This window comes from Panicum virgatum, chromosome 9N, assembly GCF_016808335.1.
Source record: "Panicum virgatum strain AP13 chromosome 9N, P.virgatum_v5, whole genome shotgun sequence".
NCBI classification, from domain to species: domain Eukaryota; kingdom Viridiplantae; phylum Streptophyta; class Magnoliopsida; order Poales; family Poaceae; genus Panicum; species Panicum virgatum.
Window position 1 is genome coordinate 49851565 of NC_053153.1, and position 22706 is coordinate 49874270.

Below are 22706 nucleotides of genomic sequence, written 5' to 3' on the forward strand. Positions count from 1 at the left end.
TGTGCAAAATTTCAAGCTAATCCTAAGGAATGCCATTTGGTAGCCGTTAAAAGAATCTTGAGATATTTAGTTCTAACTCCAAACCTTGACTTGTGGTATCCCAAGGGCTCCACTTTTGATTTACTTGGCTATTTCGATTCGGATTACTCCGGTTGCAAAGTTGATCGAAAGAGTACAACGGGGACTTGCCAATTTCTTGGTCGGTCCTTGGTGTCTTGGAGCTCTAAGAAATAAAATTCCATTGCGCTATCCACCACCGAGGCCGAGTATGTTGTAGCCGGTACTTGTTGTGCTCAACTTCTTTGGATGAGGCAAACCTTGAGTGACTTTGGTTGTGAGTACAAAAAGATACCTCTCTTGTGTGACAATGAGAGTGCCATTAAACTTGCCAACAACCCCGTCCAACACTCAAGAACCAAGCACATTGACATAAGACATCACTTCCTAAGAGACCACGAAACCAAAGGAGATATCGCTTTGAGTCATGTGAGTACCAATAAGCAACTAGCTGATATCTTCACAAAGCTCCTTGATGAGCAAAGGTTTTGTTTTCTTAGAAGTGAGCTAAATATCTTGGATTTTCGTAACTTGGCTTGACATATTGCACATATCTTGAATTGATGCCAAGACTACTGAAAAACATATTATTTGTGTGAGTTTTTCCAAAATCTTTGATGTTGTGATCGTTGGATCACCCCTTGCCTCAAATAATCATTGTTATATATTGTTGATTGTGCCTGATCATTTTGAGTTAAGGCTCTTATGTGTCATATTATTCTCTATCTAATTGGATCTAGAATTCTCTCATCAACTTTATCTCTGCTGGCAAAACCTTCTGGGAAAACCCGGATGATCCGGTCCTATGTCGGATCATCCAGCCAAATCTTTCTGCGCAAACCCGGATGATCCAGCCCTACCTCGGATCATCCAGCCCTCAGCGCCCAGACCTCTCTGATCATCTTTGGATGATCCGACCCTCGCCCGGATCATCCAGCCCTCTTGTAAGGATCGATAGACCAAGAGGGGGTGAATTGGGCCTTTTTCAAATATCTAAAACAAAATAAAGCAACCTTAACCTATGCAATACTAGTAAGGCTCAATTCACCAACCGGCTAACTTAGTAACCTACACAAGCTATAAAGGATACAACAAGATATAAAGCTAAGCAATGTAGAGCTAAGTTATGATCTCTAGGGTCAAGCACATGAATAAATTGCATGAAAGTAAGTGCTTGAATATAAAGAGTGGGCAAGAGACGACCGGTTTTTTCCCCGTGGTGTCGATGTGTTGGCACACACCCCTAATCAATATTGTGACACTCACTAAGAGTCTTGTCACCTCCCAAGTCACCGAGATGAGGGTGCTCACTAAGAGTCGCCGTTCACCATCCCGGCGTGGTGGAGCTCAAGCCACGTACAATCTTCTTCGGGCTCCCACAATCAACTTGGCAAGCTCTGCAAGAAACACCTCAATCACCAAGATCGCCTAGGTGATGCCAATCACCAAGAGTAACAAGCTAGGGCTTTCACTTGAGCAAGAACCGGTCACCAAGAACGGATGCACACAAGCTTCTCCCTACTCAAGTCCTTAGTCTTGCTTCTTGGATGATTGAATGATCAAATGAGTGGAATGTGAAGTTTAAGGTGGCTCTCAACAATAGAAGGAGTGTATGAGTGTTGCCTGGTGTCAAGAGACTTCAAAATGACCCATTGGAGGGGTATATATAGGCAGCTCACGCGGATAGAGCCTTGGAGAAAAGCTGCCAGAAAAAGTACGCACAAAAGGGTTTGCTTCATATATAGGATTTGGGCACAACATGCACCGGCCGCTATATATTCTGCTTCCGCGGTGGACAAAGCCACGGAATTTTGCTTCTTACTTGACCAAGAAACTAGAGAATGCCCAAGCAAGTGGCAACCCCCGGAGGTACTCTTGCGATCCACACGTCTTCCGGCAAAATCCGAGTCCGAGTATCCCAAGAGATCTAAGCTAGCGCCCTTGGGGTACCACAAGCCTATGCTTGGGGTGTGCTTGAGATACCGAAGGATTCTATTCACAGCCGAGATGTGTGATTCCTTTGGGTTTGCTTGAAAGCGGGCACACAAGCACACACTAAACATTATATCGGGCCTAGATGCGGTAAGGTAAAGCAAATACCCTATCATATAACGATAGAGGGATTGATCAACCAGTTTACCATCCACATCCAAGTCGAGATGCCCATTGGTTGCCATGGGTGTCTTGATCGGCTTGCATTCATCCATCTTGAACTTTTTCAAGATATCTTTAGTATATTTTTCTTGACAGATGAATGTCCCTTCCTTCAATTGTTTGACTTGAAAACCAAGGAAGAAGGTCAATTCGCCGATCATGGACATCTCGAATTCCCTAGACATTATGGTAGCAAACTCATGGCTTAGTAAATCATTAGTTGAGCCAAAGATAATATCGTCAACATAAATTTGACAAATGAAAAGATCCCCGTTGACGTCTTTTGTGAACAATGTGGTGTCCACCCTCCCAATCTTTAAACCTTGCATGATTAGAAAGTCACGAAGCCTCTCATACCAAGCCCTTGGAGCTTGTTTGAGCCCATAGAGTGCCTTGTGCAACCTATAAACATGGTTAGGGTTCCTCGGATCTTCAAACCCGGGAGGTTGCTCAACATAAACAAGTTCGTTAATAAAGCCATTTAAGAATGCACTCTTCACATCCATTTGATATAATTTAATATTATGATGAGAAGAGTAAACAAGAATGATGCGGATAGCTTCAAGTCTTGCATCCGGAGCAAAAGTTTCACCAAAATCCAAACCTTCGACTTGAGAGAACCCTTTTGCCACAAGTCTTGCTTTATTGCGTATCACGACCCCATGTTCATCTTGCTTGTTTCGGAAGACCCACTTAGTGCCAATGATGTTCTTGTCTTTCGGAGGAGCTTCGAGAACCCAAACTTCATTGCGGGTGAAGTTGTTCAGTTCTTCTTGCATGGCCATCACCCAATCCGAGTCCTCAAGCTTTTCCTCTATGCTAGTGGGTTCAATACAAGAAACAAACGAGTAATGTTCGCAAAATGAAACATGCTTAGAACGAGTTCTTACTCCCTTGGAAGGACTCCCAATGATTTGATCAATTGGATGATCCTTGAAGATACGACCATGCTTCACTAGCAGTGCATGCGTGGATGTTTGTAGAGGTGGATCATGGATGACTTGTGCTTGTGGTGGAATATTTTGCTCTTCTTTGTTCTTGCACTTGGGGTGTTGGCGTTGGAACACTTTCTTGAGATTGTAGATCATCTTTTTCTTTATCTTCATCCACTATGGGTGCCATGGAGGTGCTTGGTGTAGACGAGGAAGGTCCTCCCCCTTGATCATTTCCTTCATGCACCTCTTCCGGCTTGATATCCCCAATGGACATCTTCTTCAAAGCTTCTTCAATCTCCTCATCACCTACATTGTCATAGCCAATAACCTCCTCTTGGGAGCCATTAGATTCATCAAACTCCACATCACATGTTTTCTTCAACTAACCCGTAGGTTTCATTGAATACTCTATATGCTTTGGAGTTTGATGCATAACCAAGAAAGAATCCTTCATCACATCTACTCTCAAACTTACCGAGTCTTTTCTTCTTATAAATAAAGCATTTGCAACCAAAGACTCAAAAGTAGGAGATGTTTGGTTTCTTCCCGGTGATGAGTTCATATGGCGTTTTCTTGAGGAGTCGATGGAGATACACCCGGTTGGATGCATGGCAAGCCGTATTGATTGCTTCCGCCCGAAACCTCTCGGACGTGCCATAATCATCCAACATTGCTCTTGCTAGAGTGATTAGTGTTTTGTTCTTTATATCCACCACTCCATTTTGTTGAGGCGTGTAGGTGGCGAAAAACACATGCTTGATACCCTCTTCATCGCACCATTCTTCAATCTTCGTATTTTTGAACTCGGTGCCGTTGTCACTCCGAATCTTCACAATTGGGGAGTTGTACTCCCTTTGAGCTCTTCTTGCAAATGTCTTGAAGACTTCCGGAGTTTCACTCTTATCGCCTAGAAACATGACCCAAGTATAACGTGAAAATCATCAATGATTACTAGGCAATAGAGGTTACCACCAATGCTCTTGTATGTGGTTGGACCAAAAAGATCCATGTGAAGTAGCTCGAGCGGCTTGGAGGTAGACAACATCGTCTTGATGGGATGATGTGTTGCAACTTGCTTTCTGGCTTGACATGCACTACATAGTTTGTTCTTGTCAAAGGTGACATCCTTCAAGCCGGAGATCATCCCTCTCTTGTGGGCTTTCTTGAGGTTGCTCATGCCAATATGAGCAATTCTTCTATGCCAAAGCCACCCAAGAGACGACTTGGTGAAGAGGCATGTCATGGAGCTTGTTTGCTTTGAAGAGAAATCCACCAAGTAAATATTGCCATGCCTAAACCCCGTGAATACCAATGACTTATCTTCTTTAAAGGTTACTAGAACACCATTCTTGTCAAAGGTACACGTTAGTCCAAGATCACATAATTGAGCAATTGAAATAAGATTAAAACTAAGTGATTCTACAAACAAGACATTAGAAATGGATAAATCTTTAGAAATTGCTATTCTACCCAAACCTAAAACTTTCCCCCTTGAGTTATCACCATAGGTGACATGTTCATGATCGCCGGGGTCTTCAAGAGAGGTGAACATACTATCATTGCCGGTCATGTGTTGAGAGCAACCGCTATCAAGTACCCAATGTTTTCCACCGGCTTTGTAGTTCACCTACACACATGAGAATCATTTTTGTGTTTTTGGAACCCAAACGAGCTTTGGGCCTTGCACATGTGTGACAAGAGCTTTGGGGACCCAAAGTTGCTTGGGGAGCTTCTTCTTTGCTTCCTTTGTGAGCTTGTCAATGAATTTGGCCTTCACCTTGCCCTTTACCTTACTCAAAAGAAAATAGTTATTTTGATGCATAGACGAGTAATTTTTAGGTAAAGTAGGGAAAGGACGTGATGGCAAGGGACACTCCCTAGTGTGGCGCCCGGTGACTTGGCAATGTTAACAATATGATCCAACTTCTTTAATGAAGCTAGTCTTGATCTCCGGAGAAGGAGTAGTGCATTGGTTTGGCTCCGGAAATGAACCAAGACCTCTCTTGCCATAGTCACAAGCATTGTGGAAGAGAATTTCTTTGTGGATGTATTCTCCTCGTGAGAGCTTCTCCACACTACTCTTGAGGCTTGCCACTTGATCCATCAATTCCTTTTCCCTAGAGGGAGCAAGCTCGGGCAAAACATTAGTAGCATTTGTATCATTGAGTAGGTCATCACATGAAGTAGAAGCATTGACCTTTTCAACATTTTCATTGATAGAGTTCTCAAGACTCGGGTCAATTGCTTCATAAGCAAACTCAAGCTCTTGATATTTGTGAGCCAACTCCCTATGCTCTTGCTTGAGCTTTTTGTGATTCTCTTCAACTTGCTTAGCAAGTGCAAGTGACTCATGGTGCTTTTTGAGCAAGTCATTGTACATGCGAAGCAAATCGGAGTGAGCTAGCTCTAGCTTGGCATGAGTGCTCTTAAGAAGCTTGACCTTGCCCTTTTTCCTCTTGATGACGGATGTATACTCATTGATGAGGTTAGCAAATTCATTATGATCAAGCTCATCATCACTATCACTATCACTATCCTCCTCACATACCTTTATGTTACCTTTTGCTATGAGGCACATAGGAGGTGGAGGTAGCAATGGTTCTTCATTGGTGAGAGCAATGGTGACGATGTCTTCTTCATCACTTGATTCTTCACTTGATGAGACATCGGTCACCCATTCTTGTTTTTCCACCAAGAAGCTTCTCTTGGTGTTGCCTTTCTTCTTTGGGAAGAGCTTGGTCTTCTTGTCATGTCTCTTCTTCTTCCCAAGTTTCTTGTTTTTGTTCTTCCTTTCATCTTCATCATCATCGCTTGAATCATGGCGATGCTTGCTCTTGTTATCATTCTTTCTTTTATCTGGCTTGGGGCAAACTGGAGAGATGTGACCTTTTTCTCCATAATTGTAGCATGTTTTGTTCTTGACATCTTCCCTTGGCCGGAACATTCTTCTTTTAGGGTCAAAGTTGTAACCCTTCTTGTTGATCTTGTCACTCAAGCGTGTGAACTTTCTCATCATGAGAGCAAGTTCTCCATCATCTTCATCATCGGATGAACTTTCATGACGATCATCTTCTTCATTGCTTGAGCTTGATTTTTGCTTGATCATCTTGAGCTTGCGGTGCTTGTTGACCTTGGTTTTGAGAGCGATTGATTTGCTTGAAGTTGACTCTTCGGACATACCAAGAATACCCATTTCATGAGCGCGAATTTCGCCCACAAGCTCTCCCACTTCCATCGTATCAAGATTCTCCTTTTGAAGCATAGCAGTGATGATGTTGTACTTGGGCTTCGGAAGGAGCATGAGTATCTTGCGGTTGATGGAGCCACTGTCAATTTTAGATATTTCAAGTGCATTAATGTCCTTGACAATGACATTCAAGCGAGAATACATATCATTGCAATTTTCATGAACTAGCATTTTAAAAGAATCATACTTAGCTCTAAACAAGTGATATTTTTGCTCACGAACTTTGGTGGAGCCTTCATGAATTTCAATGAGCTCCTTCCAAAAATCACTTGCCAAGTCCATGCCATTAACTCTAGCAAAGACTTCCTCACTAATGGCTTCGAAAATTGCATTTCTAGCCTTAGCATTCCACTTGAGTTGTTCCGGGGTGAGAGTTCCGGTGAACCCGGTCTTTGTTGCTAACCACACTTCGGGGGCAATCGCATCAAGATATGCGGCCATGTGAACTTTCCAATAAGCAAAGTTCTTGCCCTCGAAGTAAGGAGGCGATCCACCCATCTTGGCCATAGCTCTAGGCGGTGAAGCCTAATGATCCAAATGAGCAACGAGGCTCTGATACCAATTGTAAGGATCGATGGACCAAGAGGGGGGTGAGTTGGGCCTTTTTCAAATTTCTAAAACAAAATAAAGCAACCTTAACCTATGCAATACTAGTAAGGCTCAATTCACCAACCGGCTAACTTAACAACCTACATAAGCTATAAAGGATACATAAGATATAAAGCTAAGCAAGGTAGAGCTAAGTTATGATCTCTAGGGTCAAGTACATGAATAAATTGCATGAAAGTAAGTGCTTGAATGTAAAGAGTGGGCAAGAGACGACCGGATTTTTTCCCGTGGTGTCGATGTGTTGGCACAGACCCCTAATCCACATTGTGACACTCACTAAGAGTCTTGTCACCTCCCAAGTCACCGAGACGAGGGTCCAAACTAAGAGTCTCCGTTCACCATCCCGGCGTGGTGGAGCTCAAGCCACGTACAATCTTTTTTGGGCTCCCACAATCAACTTGGCAAGCTCCACAAGAAACACCTCAAGAACCGATCACCAAGAAACACCTCAAGCTCCGCAAGAAACATCGCCTAGGTGATGCCAATCACCAAGAGTAATAAGCTAGGGCCTTCACTTGAGCAAGAACCGATCACCAAGAACGGATGCACACAAGCTTCTACCTACTCAAGTCATTAGCCTTGCTTCTTGGATGATTGAATGATCAAATGAGTGGAATGTGAAGCTCAAGGTGGCTCTCAACAATAGAATGAGTGTATGAGTGTTGCCTGGTGTCAAGAAACTTCAAAATGACCCATTGGAGGGGTATATATAGGTAGCTCACGCGGATAGAGCCGTTGGAGAAAAGCTGCCAGAAAAAGTACGCAACGCCGGTTAATCCGACGGCCCTCCAAAAGTCATCGTCGGTTCAACCGATGAATGTAAACTGCCCATTTGAAATACTAGCCGTTACAGCTCAGGCAATTTAACCGACGTATCATCAGTTTAACCGGTGAGTGTAGTTGTCCACTGATCAACTGAGAAACCAACTCTCTGGACAACTGCACCGACGCTAACTCAAATCCTTCGTCGGTTTAACCGGTGAGTGTAAGCCTGAAAACCCCTGAAAAACCGACTCTCTGGACAACTGAACCGACGTTAATTTCAAATATCGTCGGTTAATCCGGTGAACACTGTGTCCAGACTTCAGCAACTGCATTTAACCGACGTATAGAAAATTGATGTCGTCGGTTAAACCGATGATAAGACATTTTCTTGATTTTGCTTTTTCTAATCTGAGTCTTGAATGAAATCCAAATATTCTTGAGATATGAGCTGAATAGCACTTGTTTGAGCTTCCAAGAACCTGAGTGACCAATGTGTGCATCTATTTTTTGATTGACCATGTCCATGCTCAAGTTACTTGGCCTTAACCCCTCTTAATAGTGCGACCTCTACAAAACTATAAAACATATACTAACCTAAGTGTCCTTCTCAACCTTGCGACACTTATAACTAGAAAGATCCTTAGTCTTGTTATATATTTGAGTGGAATACCGAGATCGCCTTTTTGAATAATGAAATTTAGGGGCCTCTTTAACATATGATCCAATGAGCGATAAGATTTCATTAAGCTGCACAAACTCATTAGTCACAATAATGATTATCATTAATCACCGAAACATACCTTGAGGGACTAGATGCTTTCACCTCTCGGCTCCAAACCTTCTGGTCAAGTCCGAATGATCCGGCCTTACCCCGGATCATCCGGCCCTGACAACTGCCCTATATAAAGGGGCCGGCGGCGGGGCAAACCCTAACTTGCTCATTTTCTCCCCACCGCCCCCACTTTGCTCCTCAATAGCTCGCGTGGCGATTTGGGATTTCGACCAAGGATTTGCGGAGCTCTCTTGTGCCTTTGTTTCTCCATGTCTCGGAAGATCCTGACCCCTCCGAAACTCCTTCGATTCACACGGGAAATCTCAAAGGTATTTGATTCAAAATCCTCTCGCCCCGATCTCTTAATGTAGGAAGTTTTAGGGGATTTCCTCCAGTGAATCATCTCATATATCTATCTAGAGGTCATGCCTAGAGTTTTATAAGTTTTTGTTGGTCAAATCCTCGGATTCATGGATTTGGGGTTCATCCCGAGCCTAGCCCGGATGATCCGGCCTATGCCCGGATGATCCGGACCTGGACAGGTCCGGATGATCCGGTACATGTCCGGATGATCCGGTACATACCCGGATGATCCGGCTATGCCAAGGGATGAATTTTCTTTTTTTGAATCTTTCAATTCCTATCCATCATATCCTAAATCTTGGTTACTTATCTTGTGTTCTAGATGGTGAAAACCAAAGTGAGCAAGAAGAAGGATCCTCCCACCGACTCAGACTGTGATAAATCTTATAGGGGGAGCTCTGAAGAGGAAGTTTATTCTAGGCTGCAAAGCACTAAGAAGGGTGCATCTAAGAGGAATGTTAGAGGCCGTGGATCAGGAAATCCACCAGGGCGAGGCAGAGGTACTTCTAGAGGGCAATCTAGCTCTGCTCTAGTTGATCCTTTGCCTGATATTGATATTTCACATCTTGAGAATGTCATGGCTACTGTTCAACGCCCAACTCGTCACCATCTTGATCCTGCAATGGTCAACTACAAGAAGGGTGGCAACTCTATTGAGCACTGGAGGTACAGTGAGGATCCAGCTGAGGTTGAGCGTTGTTTTCGTGGTGATCCACGCTTTTGGTTTCCTCATCAAGCCAACTGGTATGAGTCTGTTATCATGATCATGAAGCGTGTCACTATAGAAATGAAATGGATTGACTGAAATTATCTGAAGGGATTAGCTTCACCACTTAAGGAAGTAGTTTATGATGTTCATGACCGGTGTCAAGAAATGGATTTGCTTGGAATTATGAGTTTCTCTTGTGATTGGAATGAGGAAGTGGTTGCCCAATTCTATGCCACACTTCATATTAGTGATGATGGATGGATCTTTCAGTTTCTTATTGGAGGAAAACGGTTCACATACACCATGGCTCAGTTTAGCCACTTGTTTGGTCACGGTGGAGATCAAGTTGGCTATGGGGGCAGCTATATTGTGAATCGTGATGCGTCAAAGGTGGATTTACATGAAGGTAATGAACTTGATGCCTCCAAGATGCATTTTATGTATGATCGAGCTTATGGTGATATTGTGCTTGGGCAAGTCAAGGGCCTCACTCCATTTTATAGATTGCTCAACACCTTGTTCCGCTTCACTCTCACTCCTACAGGGGGTGACTCAGATAATATCTCACATAGGGCCAAGAATTTGCTAGTACAGATGACTCCTGGGAAGCGCAAGTTTGCTGTTATGGAGTTCATTTGGAATGAGATCATCACTTGTGCATTAGATCCTTCTAGTGCTTGTCATTATGTTCCCTACATATTCCACATGATCAAGTCTGTGACTCATCTCAATATTGTGCCTAGCACCACACATGTGTCATATCATACCAGCAAGGGCAAGATTGAGCAAACTCTCCACATTGGCAGCCATAGCACAGGTATTGCTCCTACTGGACCTTTCCCTGGTGCTTATCCATCTACATTTGCTCCTGGTGCAACATCTTCTGGAGCGGCTCCTCCATCTTCTAGAGGAGGTCCTTCATCTTCTCGAGCAGCACCTGACTCACCTAGACCATCTACCTCACATGGGCGACGGGCTCCCAAGGGCAAGAAAGGCAAGTTGGATTTCATTGCTCAAGGAATTTTTGCTTGCTTCAATATGTGTCGCCAAAACTCCCAGGAGATCCGTGAACATAGAAGGTATATGAACGAGGAGCTTCTGAAATTTGAGAGGAGGCAAAAAGAAATCATGGCCAAGGTTGATATTCCCTACTCTCCAGTTCGTGAGCCTAGGGACTTTCCCACGCCTCCTAGAGTCTACAACCCATGGGATGACTATGTGCCGCAAGAGAATCCAGATGAGGATGTTGAGCTTGACTATGGCGGTCAAGAAATGCATGATGATGAGGAGGAAGAGGCCGGAGATGATGAGGAGACCGAGTCCGACGGTGATGGCGATGGCGATGGCGATGGCGATGGCGACGACGATGATGAGTAGCTTCCTTTTTTGCGCTTGATGCCAAAGGGGGAGTGAATTTGGCGCTTGGAGGCCCCTCGTTCGCTTTTCGCTTTCGCTCTATCAATTCATCTATCTTATTTGTGTAATGGACATGTAAGAACTTAATTTGTGATTGTGTTATGTGTGGTGTGTGCCACGTGAACTATTTCAGTTTGTAAGACTTAATTTGCTAGTGTGATGTCGAACCTTTTATTTATCTATGGTGTGATACTTATGGATGGTGTAATGTTATTTCTCATTTTATTGTTGTGTTGATTTTGTCATATGCATCACGGATATTACTTCACACAAAGCACATATATGCAATGATGTAGGGGGAATTCACTTAAATATGTGCATTGGCATTTGACGCCACTTTGAAATATTCATGCACATATTTAGGGGGGAGCTCTCCTATCTCTTGATTAGAGTTCTTGAATTTTATTCCTTCTTTTTTAGCCCAAATTGGTATTGTCATCAATCATCAAAAAGGGGGAGATTGAAAGTGCATCTAGGCCCCTAATTGATTTTGGTGATTTTTTACAATCACAATTTGGGGATATGATGTGTTCAATAAAGTGTGTGTAGGAATAAAACGAGAAAATCAAGAAGAAGATGAAAAGAAGGTCCCAATTTCAAAATATGTATGGTGGATTCATCGGAGATTTATTTTCAATTTTCGGTTTGAATTTGAGTATAGGATTCACCGTACTATCAAGGGGGACGCATTCGAATGAATTTTAGGTTATTTAAATGCTTCTTATGAGATAACATTCTTGAGAGAAATCACTCACAAAAACTCACTCAGCACATGTTTCTGCACAAGGTCGGATGATCCGGCCTTGGGCCGGATGATCCGGCCACACAGTGCCCGGTAGTACTGCGTAAGTCCAGATGATCCGGCCTTGGGCCGGATGATCCAGACCTGGTGACTTTTGAGCGTCCAGAGTGAGGCCAGGCCGGATGATCCGGACCTGGGAATCTTTGAGTGTGTTTTGCCTATTCTGTTATCACCCCGGATGATCCGAGGTAATCCCGGATGATCCGGGCTCCACCAGAAAACACACAACGGTCACTTTCGGGGGTGGGAGTATATATACCCCTTCACCCCCTTCATTTACTCCTCTCTCTCTCTTCCCGACCAACCTCGCCTCCAAAACATTAAATCATCCACTTCTCTCCATCCTAGAGCTTGATTCTTGCAAGGAAGCACCTAGGGATTGAGAGGAAGTGAGATTTGAGGTGTGATTTGAGAGCACTCCGTGAGCTAGCACTTGTTCATCTCAAGAAACATTTGAAGCAACCTTGACTCGTTGATTCGCGTTTGTTACTCTTGGAGCTTCACTCCTAGACGGTTAGAGGTGCCGGTGAGCTCCCTTTCCTTTGTGGTTGAGCCTCCGGAAGTTTGTATTACCCGTTCTTTGTGGACTTTTGCTAGTGAGCACCTCAATCCTCCTAAGTGATTGATTGAGTGAGGGAAAGGGTTAAAGGGCAACCCTGCTCTTTGTGAGCACCTCAACGGAGACGTAGCTCCTTTGTGGAGTGAACTTCGAGATAAATCTTGTGTCTATTTCTTTTTTTTGTTGCATTTATTGTTCTTGAGTTAATATTCACTTGATCTACTTGTTAATGGTATTCCTCTTGTCCTAAAGTGTTTCACAGGCTTGATTACTTTATTTGTCAATTTTGTATTCAAAGGGAATCGTCAAAAGATAAGTAAATTTCAAATCTCGTGCTAGATTCTCTCCTGCTGTCGGATCATCCGACCCTAAGCCGGATCATCCGGACCTGAGAAGGAACAGATCATCCGACCTAGGGCCGGATCATCCGGACCTGATACTTTTCTGCCAAATTTTTCAGGAAATTTTTAAACAGGCCTATTCACTCCCCCCCTCTAGGCCTAGTGTCGATCCTTTCATAAGGTTTATGTTTGTTTCTCAAGTGACAATTTTTTCACTTTCTTCCGGAAATCCACATTTTTTTTACCTTCGAGAATTACTACAGTCTAGAGTCACCCTTTTACATCAGTGCTTGAGAGATACTCTCTAGTATCCACCTTTCCTTTTTAGCCAGATGTTGCTCTAGATTATCAAACTTCGGTGGTATTAGAGCAACTTCCGCAGACCCTCTAGGCTCTAGATAGCCTTTTATCCTATCGATAAAAAAAATACTATTTTGACTTCGTTAAAACCTGATACGTCCCATATTTGAATAGAGGTTGCAGCAACTCTGCACTGTTCAACCGGATTGATGTGGCTATGCATCAACTATGCCTTTCAACCTGATACACACTGTTTTGCTTCAACAAGTCGGACAGCTCTGGCCGGACCTTCTCCAGCTAGCATCCCTCTACTTCATCTCCATTCCTCTTCTGCTTCTCTCTGAGAATGCCATTGACCACCAAGTACTCTAATAATATAACACCGATTGCCACAAAAGTCATCGCATAAAGGATACGTGCAATGCGAATCTATAATAGAGTTGTTTATACTAAAGTATACATGTAATTCAAATCATTGTTGGTGAAAATTTACTTAGTTTGACTTCAAAAAAGAAGTCCTATGCTTCGCACGCATGGAGCAGTAACCTTACTTGCTGGACAGTTCAACCGGCATGACGTGGCCGCGTCAACTACGGCAGAGCCATATTTTCAAGTCTGGATAGCAACTCGATCCAAGAAAAAGAAAAGGAAGACGGATAGCAAATGGTAGCACGGGAATCCTGGGTCATATTTAGTCCTGGGAATGGATTGGGTTTAATCCAAATCCAATTGGATTTTTTCACTTGGATTCTAATGGATTTGGATCTAATTGGATATGGATATCCAATTGCTTTGGATTCAATAGGATTGGATTTTGTTGGATAGAAAGTAAAGGATAATCCAAATTCTATTGGACTATGGACGGACGAAATGCTGCTAGCCTGAGGAAGCTTGGCTCCGGCCGCCGGCCGCCGGCCGCAAGCTCCCAAGCAGCTTGCTCATGAGCAACCTCGATCGTCTTCTCGCTGCGTAGCCTAGCAACTAGGCACGCTGTCCAGGACCGGAAGGTGCGAGTCCTGACGGCCTCCGGCATGGAGTGGACGGCAAGGAGACCGTGACCTGTGAACCTCGTCTCAAGCGTGCTCTTCGTTGTTGTCGCCGCGGTGCAGTTGCGTCGGTGCTGCAGGCAATCGTGAGGAGCTTATTGCTTCCATTGCAAGGCCTAAATGTCTGACCTGCAAGGATAGCATCGCTGGCAATACTTTCTAGATCATCGATGGCATCATCGACCACGGCTGGTCGAGGGCTCCTCTGCCTCCTCATTCAAGCGTGAATTGGATCAATTGGATGGATAATTATGTATGTGAAATTGGATTGGATAGGATTGGATGGTGGGGACTATATACTAGGATTGGACTGGATGTTAACTTGATTTCAATTGGATGTTAATTGGATATCATTAGTTGGATTTTGGATGATGACCCATTCCTAGGAGTAGTCATATTGGTGGCAGGTCTTCTCCTTCGATGAACCGCCGCTGCTTATCTTGAACACGTACCCCTCTCGATCAGGAGGCATCCGACCGCGTGCTCTTGACGGCGACGCACAATTGTTCCTTGTTTGATCTTGCAAATTCTCCATCTCAGTTGAGCTTATTGCACTCCGACGCAAACGCCACCTTCCGCCACCACCCACAATGGATGCCAGGAGCGTATCTCAAGATGCCGTTGGATAGGAAACGGGGTCACCCTTGCCCGTACCCACTAATCACCCATACCCAAATTACCCATCCCCAAATACTATAGATAATGCCCGGTGGGCATGGGTAACCCATGGATAACTGCGCTTAAAAAATCAAAATAAGTGGACCAGCCAGATGCCTAGATGGCCTCAACCGATCGCTGCTCGTTCTCAGTAGTATTACCAAGGAGAGAGAGAGCTCGTGCTACATGCTCCCATACAAATGATATGACATGCCAGCTCTAGCAGCTAGGCTTCTCTTCTCTATCCGGATCGTCGTCGACCCAAATATATATATAGGCTGTCACATGTGCGCGTACGTGTTGGGCTGCACGCGACGTATTGACAGAGTTGAATGGGTATATGGGTAAATACCCTCCAATACCCTACCTATACCCATACATATATGAGTAATCCATACCCTCCCCAAATATTATGGGTATGGATTTGGATACGGGCAATGGTTAACCAATGGCATCTTGAAGCGTATCCAGACTGCGAAAGGAAATCAGTGGGCTGCACAGTTAACAGCATCACGTAGAGCACGTAATCGGAACACGGAATATGTAGCCTCTTTATGCAGACATCAGTGAGCACGAAAGAGACGGGTTACATCCATGGATTTCAGGGCTACACTGAGAAACTGACTGTGAGCATGTTACGCTTTTTATCTCCGAATGTGGAGCCAGAAAGAATCAAAAAGCTATGTACACCAAACAGAAGGTAACAAAATTATGACGTCAACCGCACAAATCCACTTGCTCATCGACAAGCTGGTTCGGCGCATGCAACCTGATGGATCCTTTGGTGTCCAGCCAGCATGTCACTGTTTAACCTGAGGCGACAATACTTGCACCAGATGGACCGACTGCATGGGATCCATGTATGCAAAGCCACCAATCACGCTTGACCTGCCAACAGTTTCAGACTTCGTGAACATCAAAGCTATAATCTAGGGCGGCGAAGGGGCATTCACAAAGGGGGTTAAAAGGTTTAAGAGCTTACAGGATGGCAGTAACGGGCACCTCCATGATTAATAAAGTACGGTGACGTCAAAGTTTAAAGTTTAAGAATTTCTCCCATCAAAATTGTACAATGTCAATGCCCCTCCATCTGATCTTCTGAAAAAGTAAGGTAACTTCACTATGGAATCTAGACCTGCAAACAGTAGCAAAGTTTATTTTCTTATTAGGCCACCCATCTGATAAGTTCTTGCCAATGAACATTTATATTGCAAATGGCGGACCAAATCAGTGGCTTCCAGTGACCATAATGCTCAATTCACAACTATAACTTGTTATTTGCAGAGCCAAACATAACATGCCAAGATAAAAGAAAAATAGTGTGTACTAAAATTTTCAATTTCAAAAGGCCAAACAATTCACTGTATTTAGCATAGATATAACAACTTCATGAAACCTACATAAACTAGTCTAGTTGGAACTCCATGCAATGTAACTGTAAGGTGGGCAGCATGATTCATTATAAAATATCAAATGACCAATAAATTAGAGTTGAAATGTCCAGTATAGGTAAATAAAAAATCATAGGGAAACAACTTAAAGAAGGGAAAATCAAAATTTCAAATCATACTTAATGGACCATATCATACTAGTATTTGTATATCAAATAGTACATGGAAATACAGTTCTAGTAAGTGTTGAATAAAACTGAGAAAACTAACATTCATCGCCATGGTTGCGACAGTGAGATGGCAGTGTTTGATGCAGCCGCTGCTCCACGGTCTCTAAAGATAGCAGACTTGAGCACATTGTACTGATTAACAACTGAGCTGTACAAAGCATCTGTGAATAGCTCCCTTCCCTGAATGAAAAAGAAAAGAACGGAGGGGAGACATATTCACTAACAAATTTTCAAGGAGAAATAACAACAGTAAACAAATAGGGACATGCTCAGTGAGCAACAAACTCATAGTACCATGGAAAAATTGCAACCACTATATGAATATATTATGTACTCCCTCCATCCCAAATTATTAGTCACTCTGGCTTTTATAGATTCATAGACTTTACTATGCATCTACATATATATTATGCCTAGGTGCATAACAAAGCCTTATGAATCTAGAAAAGCCAAAATGACTAATAATTTGGGACGGAGGGTGTACTAAATAAGAAACCCTTGTCTCAAAGAACAAGAGATTAAAAGATTAACAGGAATATGAAACCTATCTTTGCCTACAGGGCAATTTAAACACCACGTCCAAGCACAATCAGTAGGTTTGTGAATATCAAATAAAATAAAAATAAAAACAAACAGGAAAAAATAATAAAATTGCCCAATGACACAAGAGGAACTTGAATTGTATCTACAAACTAAAATGCAAATGTGCCATTTTCTAATGATTTTTTTACATAGAATGGAGAAAAGATACAAACCATTGTTGATTCATCCTAAGATGTCATACACGAAAGGGTACCTAAAAGTTGTTAAGCCAATCAACTAATTTCAACTTTGCTAACAGCAGAAATATTCAGTAATTTCCACCACTTTAAATCAAGTATACGACAATCAACAATTTACAAAACCTGTCGCCTAGTCAAGATCCTACCAGAACTTCTCAGTAAGAGGGCAATCAGAATCGTGGAAGTTTCTCTGCATGTAACACTGAAAATCTATTGTTGACTTTGCCTGAAATGAGTTCCACTTCCACCACCCACCCCAAAGTAAAAGGTATACAAATATTCAGTAAATCAGCTTATAGCAATTACAAGTAAGCTAGCTATTTACAGGTACAATAAGATTTTGGAATGCTGGCTCCTACCAACGAATGCTCAAAACCACATAGAACTAGTAGCAGGAGTCTTGCACTCTTGCCGCTATCAAGAAGCATGATATAATGTATATAAATATCATAGAAAACAAACCTCATCAGCATTCTTGGTATGAGCAGTAATATCCACATACTTTATTTCTTCAGTTACCGATAAGCCTACTCCATGGAAGGATATCACCCTTTGCTCACCAATCTCTTTCTCGACCTATTCAATTAGACGAGAAAAGAAAATTTCAAAGAGGTACCACAGAAAAATTATCTAAGCTAGTATGATGAGCACTAATTAAGTAATATTACCTGTTGTGGTGGAGGCATAACCTCATAACACAGCAATGATAGTGGATATATGTGCCCAGGAACACCAGCATGCTCCAGAAGCCTCCTCATGTTATCCACTGAGGATGAATCGAATGGCGCCTGCCCTTGTTTTTGCAAGTGGCAGACAAAGTAAACATAAGAAAATGCACGGACAAAAGCTGTTTCTTTGGTAAAAGGGTAATACATGTCAGCCATTTCCACAACTGCCACTGTAGCAGCTCATTTTCTATGCTTGTGAACAATGCAATTACATTGAAAGAAAAGATGTGTAAATCAGTGATGTATAGCGAAGTCAGAAACATGGTGAGCCAGTCAAAATGGAAGAACAAGACCGGCAGGCAAGAGAATATACCGGGTACCATTCTCCTGTCGAAGGGTCTGGCCGGTCTCTACCACCACTTGGCGCAATCCAAATCAACTGTGAACCGCCGCTGTGTAATGTTGTAAGATGCATGAGAAATAGCCCAAGAAAACAATAAAGACAGTTCCATACACAATGATTCAGACTGAGCATACATTTTGATTTTGCCTCACAAGAGAACCAACTTAGTAAAGGACTGATGGTGTAAAAAACTTTTAAAAAAATATATACTCATAGTATTAACTATGCAATCATTTAAAAAAAAGAATATATAATCATTTGAGCATAATAAGTAATAGCCACTGAAGAAGGATTGGATGATAAGTTTGTTGGTCACAAATATATCATTTGCAAATTTTTGCACAAGTGTATAGTTCTTTACACTTGATAGATTTGTTTCACTACATCAAGTTATATGGTTAAACATATGAGCCAGAGAGACTTAATATTCATAGGGAAAAGGATTAAAAACTAACATGTTATTGAAAGGGAAGATACCGTAAAAGCAAGGCCATTTCCTTGAGACTTCTAGTATTCGATCTCCTCTTCATCTCAATTAGCTCAGGGTAATCATTCATATGCTTTTTTGAGTACACACAAATCAGGTTCCTGATGAGAAAAAATGCTTAAGTGCAAAAATTGATGGAAGTGAAAGAAAGCAGAAAACAACATTATTACATATCAAGAAAGTTTCTGGGTCAAGAAAAAGACCTTCCCATGCTAAATGGCTTGCAAAGCGGATCAGTAATAACCCTATCGCCCGCAACATAAACCTAAATCAGGTGAAAATTTAAACTGATTTGACTAGGCCATGTAGTTCATTAACTCAACAGTTTATACTAAAAAAGAATGCTCTTACTATGTTTTCACTAATCCACGGATTGCTTTTTTCAAGCAGCAAGGCGATAATTGCTGGATCTGCTTCTGTCTGATGGTTTGACATCAAAACAACATTGTGGCCCTGCAATGACATACTTTAGTACTATTTTGAATAAGAACTTTTGGGACCATGGATTACAAGAATGAGTATATCAGGACAAGTACTGTAACAACCTCATGCCTGGTGCTTCAAGTTGTAACAGAACTAACAAAGTGCATAAGAATAAATGGTTTCCAAATTATGATGTGTACTACCTGCCAGCATACTTACTTTTCTCAAACTTGAATTTTGGGTCATGTCAAAATAAGAAAGCAGTATTCGCAATTTTGCATCACTAATTTCAACAGATATCTCTAAAGAACACTTAAACAGTAGAAACAAATGTATCAATTCCAGTTCAGTCCTTAGAGAGTGATATTCATTTATCTCAATTAAGAATGTTGATAAGCTGTTATTGGGCTTTAATACAATGATGGTTTACACTATCCTCTTCTTCTGAAAGACCTTGGCGCCGTATCATTGTAAGATTTAGTACTGAAATAAACTACTGTGATGTGGGCTGATTATCCATGTTATCTAGTCGTCCGACTAATCACGATTAGTCGCGATTAGTCAGGCTTATCGGTCCGGTGACCCCGATAAGGGACACCGAGTAGGTCTGGGCGACTAGTTTTCTAGTCGTCCGACTAGTCGTCGACTAGTCGCGATTAGTCGCACGATCAGGTTGGAAAACAATCAGACTTGAGATTGTTTTGTGGGTTGTTTGAGTTGTGGGCCTCGGCCGGTGATGGGCTGGCAAGGTGGCCCATTAGGTTTTTGGTATATAGAGGCTGAGAGACAGGAATATGGACTATGGGACAGGAATACAGAGTTCTGGACAGTTCACAAATCACCTCTCACAAATAAGTGAAAAATCGACTATTATTGTTGCCTTCATACTTGCTTTTTATTAAGTAATATGTAGTACATATATCATATCGGTCCTGGGACATATAGGACGACTAGGCAGACGACTAGGATCGACTAAGCTCGACTAATCGGCCTGATCGACGACTAATCGCGACTAGTCGTCTGATCGATCCCATGGCGACTAGGTTCGACTAGACGATTTGAAAACATGGCTGATTATCGATACTAGAACAGCAGGATAGATCGGCTAACTCGCCCTCCCTCTGGAGGCTCTGAGCTGCTTCTTTGATCTATTTTCTGCTTGCCTAACCCTAGGACTCATAGCAGCCTTTTATAGACAAGGCGCCTAACAAACTTGACCCTTAAGTAATCTAATCTCTAGACTCATCCTAAACCCTAACCTATGGTGGCGCTACAGTACCCGTGGGTACTGTTCACGCGCAGTACTTGTGGGCCTAGGCCTGTGGCCGGCCCACTTGCCATAACAACTGAGTGATAGTTACTGAAGGAAACATGAACTATAGTGATGATTAGATGAATCAACCTGGTGGAGCTTCTCTTCAATGTCATGGAAAAGGGAAATGTTGCCAACGTAGGAGTTCCTGAGTATATGAAATGAGGTTAGCAAAAACGTAAGGGATCCGTAGGCCGTAGCAGGTCATTTTTCTTAGAATAAACATGAATGGAGTAAGCCTCCTGGTGTGCCTTGGTAATAAAATAAACTAAAATATTGCAGCAAATAGTCCTATCTACGTTTATGGATGATGTCTCTCTCACTAAAAGAACATTAAAATAAATAACTAAGCCCCTGGTGCAAGAGAACGGAAATATATCAGATATGGCTAAAAGAGATGGAAATTAGGGTTACATAATATAGGTTAAATAGATGTTTATCAACTTCACCAATATAAGACTTGACAGCATATATATAAGACTTGACAAAACATAACCCTCAACAGTCAACAATATGCTGGAATATCTGCATAAAAGAGACTGTTTTATTTGGAAATTACCAATCTACAGTTGTGCTACAAACTACAATAAGTTGGCACGTCATGAAAACAAAGGGGCCTCAAAACTCCGTGCTCTATATTATTAAAACTGTACCAAATGAAAACAAGAATAGTGAACAGAGCGTATAAGGCATGTTATGCACTCCATTCAAAAGGAACAGCCTCCATTAGAGGTACAGATGTGATCAGGTAAGATTTGTATTACCTAAAGTCTACCAGTGGCCTAATGTAATTCTGACCAAACATGTAATAGTCGAATGGTTCTCGGATAGCTTTGTGATATGGTGGAAAGGTAAATGGATTCTGCAAAGAATGAAGCTCGATAAGAGAGACTATCTGGGAACGTGAACAAAATTGCCAGAGCAGATTGTGAAGGAAATAAGAAATCAGAATAGGAGGCAGAACCTGTACATCCAGTATGACACGATCAAACAAAGCCATCATATTTGAAAGCATGATCTCATATGCATCTGGATTTCCAGTTTGCAGAACCTGGTAACAAAATATTTGCAAGACATGAGCTACAACAATCTGACAATAGCACAATAAAAATACTACAAAGATCAAATCCAGCAGTTTTACAGCATTCTTGTAATTGTAATAGAGCTCCTCCAAGCTGCTAGCAACATCTGCAGGCAGTTTTCCCTCCTCCAGTTCCTTTCTGATGTGTAAAATGAGCTCTATACGACGCAAGCATTGGAAACAAAGAGTTCATCAGTTTCTCTGTGTAAGTGATGATTTCCATATGAATGCGGCATACGGAATTCCTAGGTTCATTATTCCTAGATCAATGCGCATACATAAGCAATTTAGCATACACTACTACAAAAGATGGGGAGTGGCGCACATAATGCCCCCCATCTTTTTTTTATTGGTTCATAATAATAGCTGCATTTGCGTCACTATCCACTGAGACTACTGATGGATTTATACTCTAGTAAAACCAGGCGTAGCTGCAGGCATAAGCAGCAAACCAGACCTTCATCGTCGAGACCCTCCTCGTCGAGCAGGGGCGAGGGTCCCACCACCTCCTCGGCACCCATGTAGGAGGCGAGCACGGCGCCCTTGGCCGGGACCCGCGGGCCCCGCCCGCCCCAGGCCGCCCTCCACGCGGCCTTGGCTTCCAGCCGGAGCGCACCGCGGCGGGACCGGAGGAGCCTCGCCGGCGCGGCGAGGATGGCAGCCCGGGGCGAGGCCAGCCACGGCGGCGGCGGGGCGGCGACGGGGCAGGCGCCCCCGGCGAGCGCGACCAGCGGCGGCGCGTGCATGAGGCGGCGGCGGAATGTTCTAGAAACCTAATCCGAAAACCCTAGTGGTGGTGGCCTGGTGGGAGTGGCGGGCCTTGGGATTTGCGATTTTGAGCGCGAGTCCAGCTGCGGAGGAAGCGGGAGGGAGGAGGAGTCTGCTAAATGAATAGTGCTCGGCTGGGATTGAGACGCGACGGGTCGTGCATAGCGTGACTGTGCGACCCCGTGCCCTTTCCTTTTGAAGGCGAGCGCCATCCGACAAAAAAACTCCCACCCTCGTCCCGCCCCGTTAGCCGCCGCCAGGCCTGGTGCCACGCCGCCAAACCTCTGTCATACCCCCACATCGGCCGCCGCCGGAGCTCCATTCTCCTCCGCGGCGACCCCTCGCTGCCATCCCCTTCAGTCGTGCCTGCCTCTCCCCACTCGGCGTCTTCATCCCGTCAAAAAAATGTGCGCCCCACCCCCCCCCACC

At 43.2% G+C, this 22706-nt stretch overlaps 1 protein-coding gene across 4 annotated transcripts; it reads right to left on the reverse strand.

Annotated features, from left to right (window-relative positions):
* Positions 1–15233: 15233 nt before the first annotated feature.
* Positions 15234–22453, reverse strand: LOC120690517 (glycerol-3-phosphate acyltransferase, chloroplastic-like). Of its 4 annotated transcripts, none has more exons than XM_039973197.1 (14): positions 21967–22453; positions 21573–21667; positions 21393–21479; positions 21193–21290; positions 20519–20576; positions 19045–19146; positions 18897–18958; positions 18684–18794; positions 18177–18255; positions 17804–17923; positions 17598–17711; positions 16394–16533; positions 15715–15867; positions 15234–15620 (listed from the first exon to the last, which is right to left on the reverse strand). In XM_039973197.1, the coding sequence occupies exons 1-12, from the start codon at positions 22253–22255 to the stop codon at positions 16396–16398; spliced, it is 1353 nt and encodes a 450-aa protein (XP_039829131.1). In that variant the 5' UTR covers positions 22256–22453; the 3' UTR covers positions 15234–15620; positions 15715–15867; positions 16394–16395. The 4 variants fall into 4 exon arrangements, with proteins under 4 accessions (XP_039829131.1, XP_039829130.1, XP_039829128.1 ...); XM_039973196.1 differs by having other exon boundaries at positions 15735–15867; positions 21570–21667; XM_039973194.1 differs by having other exon boundaries at positions 21570–21667.
* Positions 22454–22706: the final 253 nt, after the last annotated feature.

Coding starts and splice junctions, on each gene's coding strand:
- LOC120690517 (XM_039973196.1), bottom strand. CDS start 22,255: ATGCACGCGCCGCCGCTGGTCGCGCTCGCCGGGGGCGCCTGCCCCGTC. Junction 21,480..21,569: donor ATTACAATTACAAGAATGCT/GTAAAACTGCTG, acceptor TTTTGTTACCAG/GTTCTGCAAACTGGAAATCC. Junction 17,924..18,176: donor CGACAGGAGAATGGTACCCG/GTATATTCTCTT, acceptor AAACAAGGGCAG/GCGCCATTCGATTCATCCTC.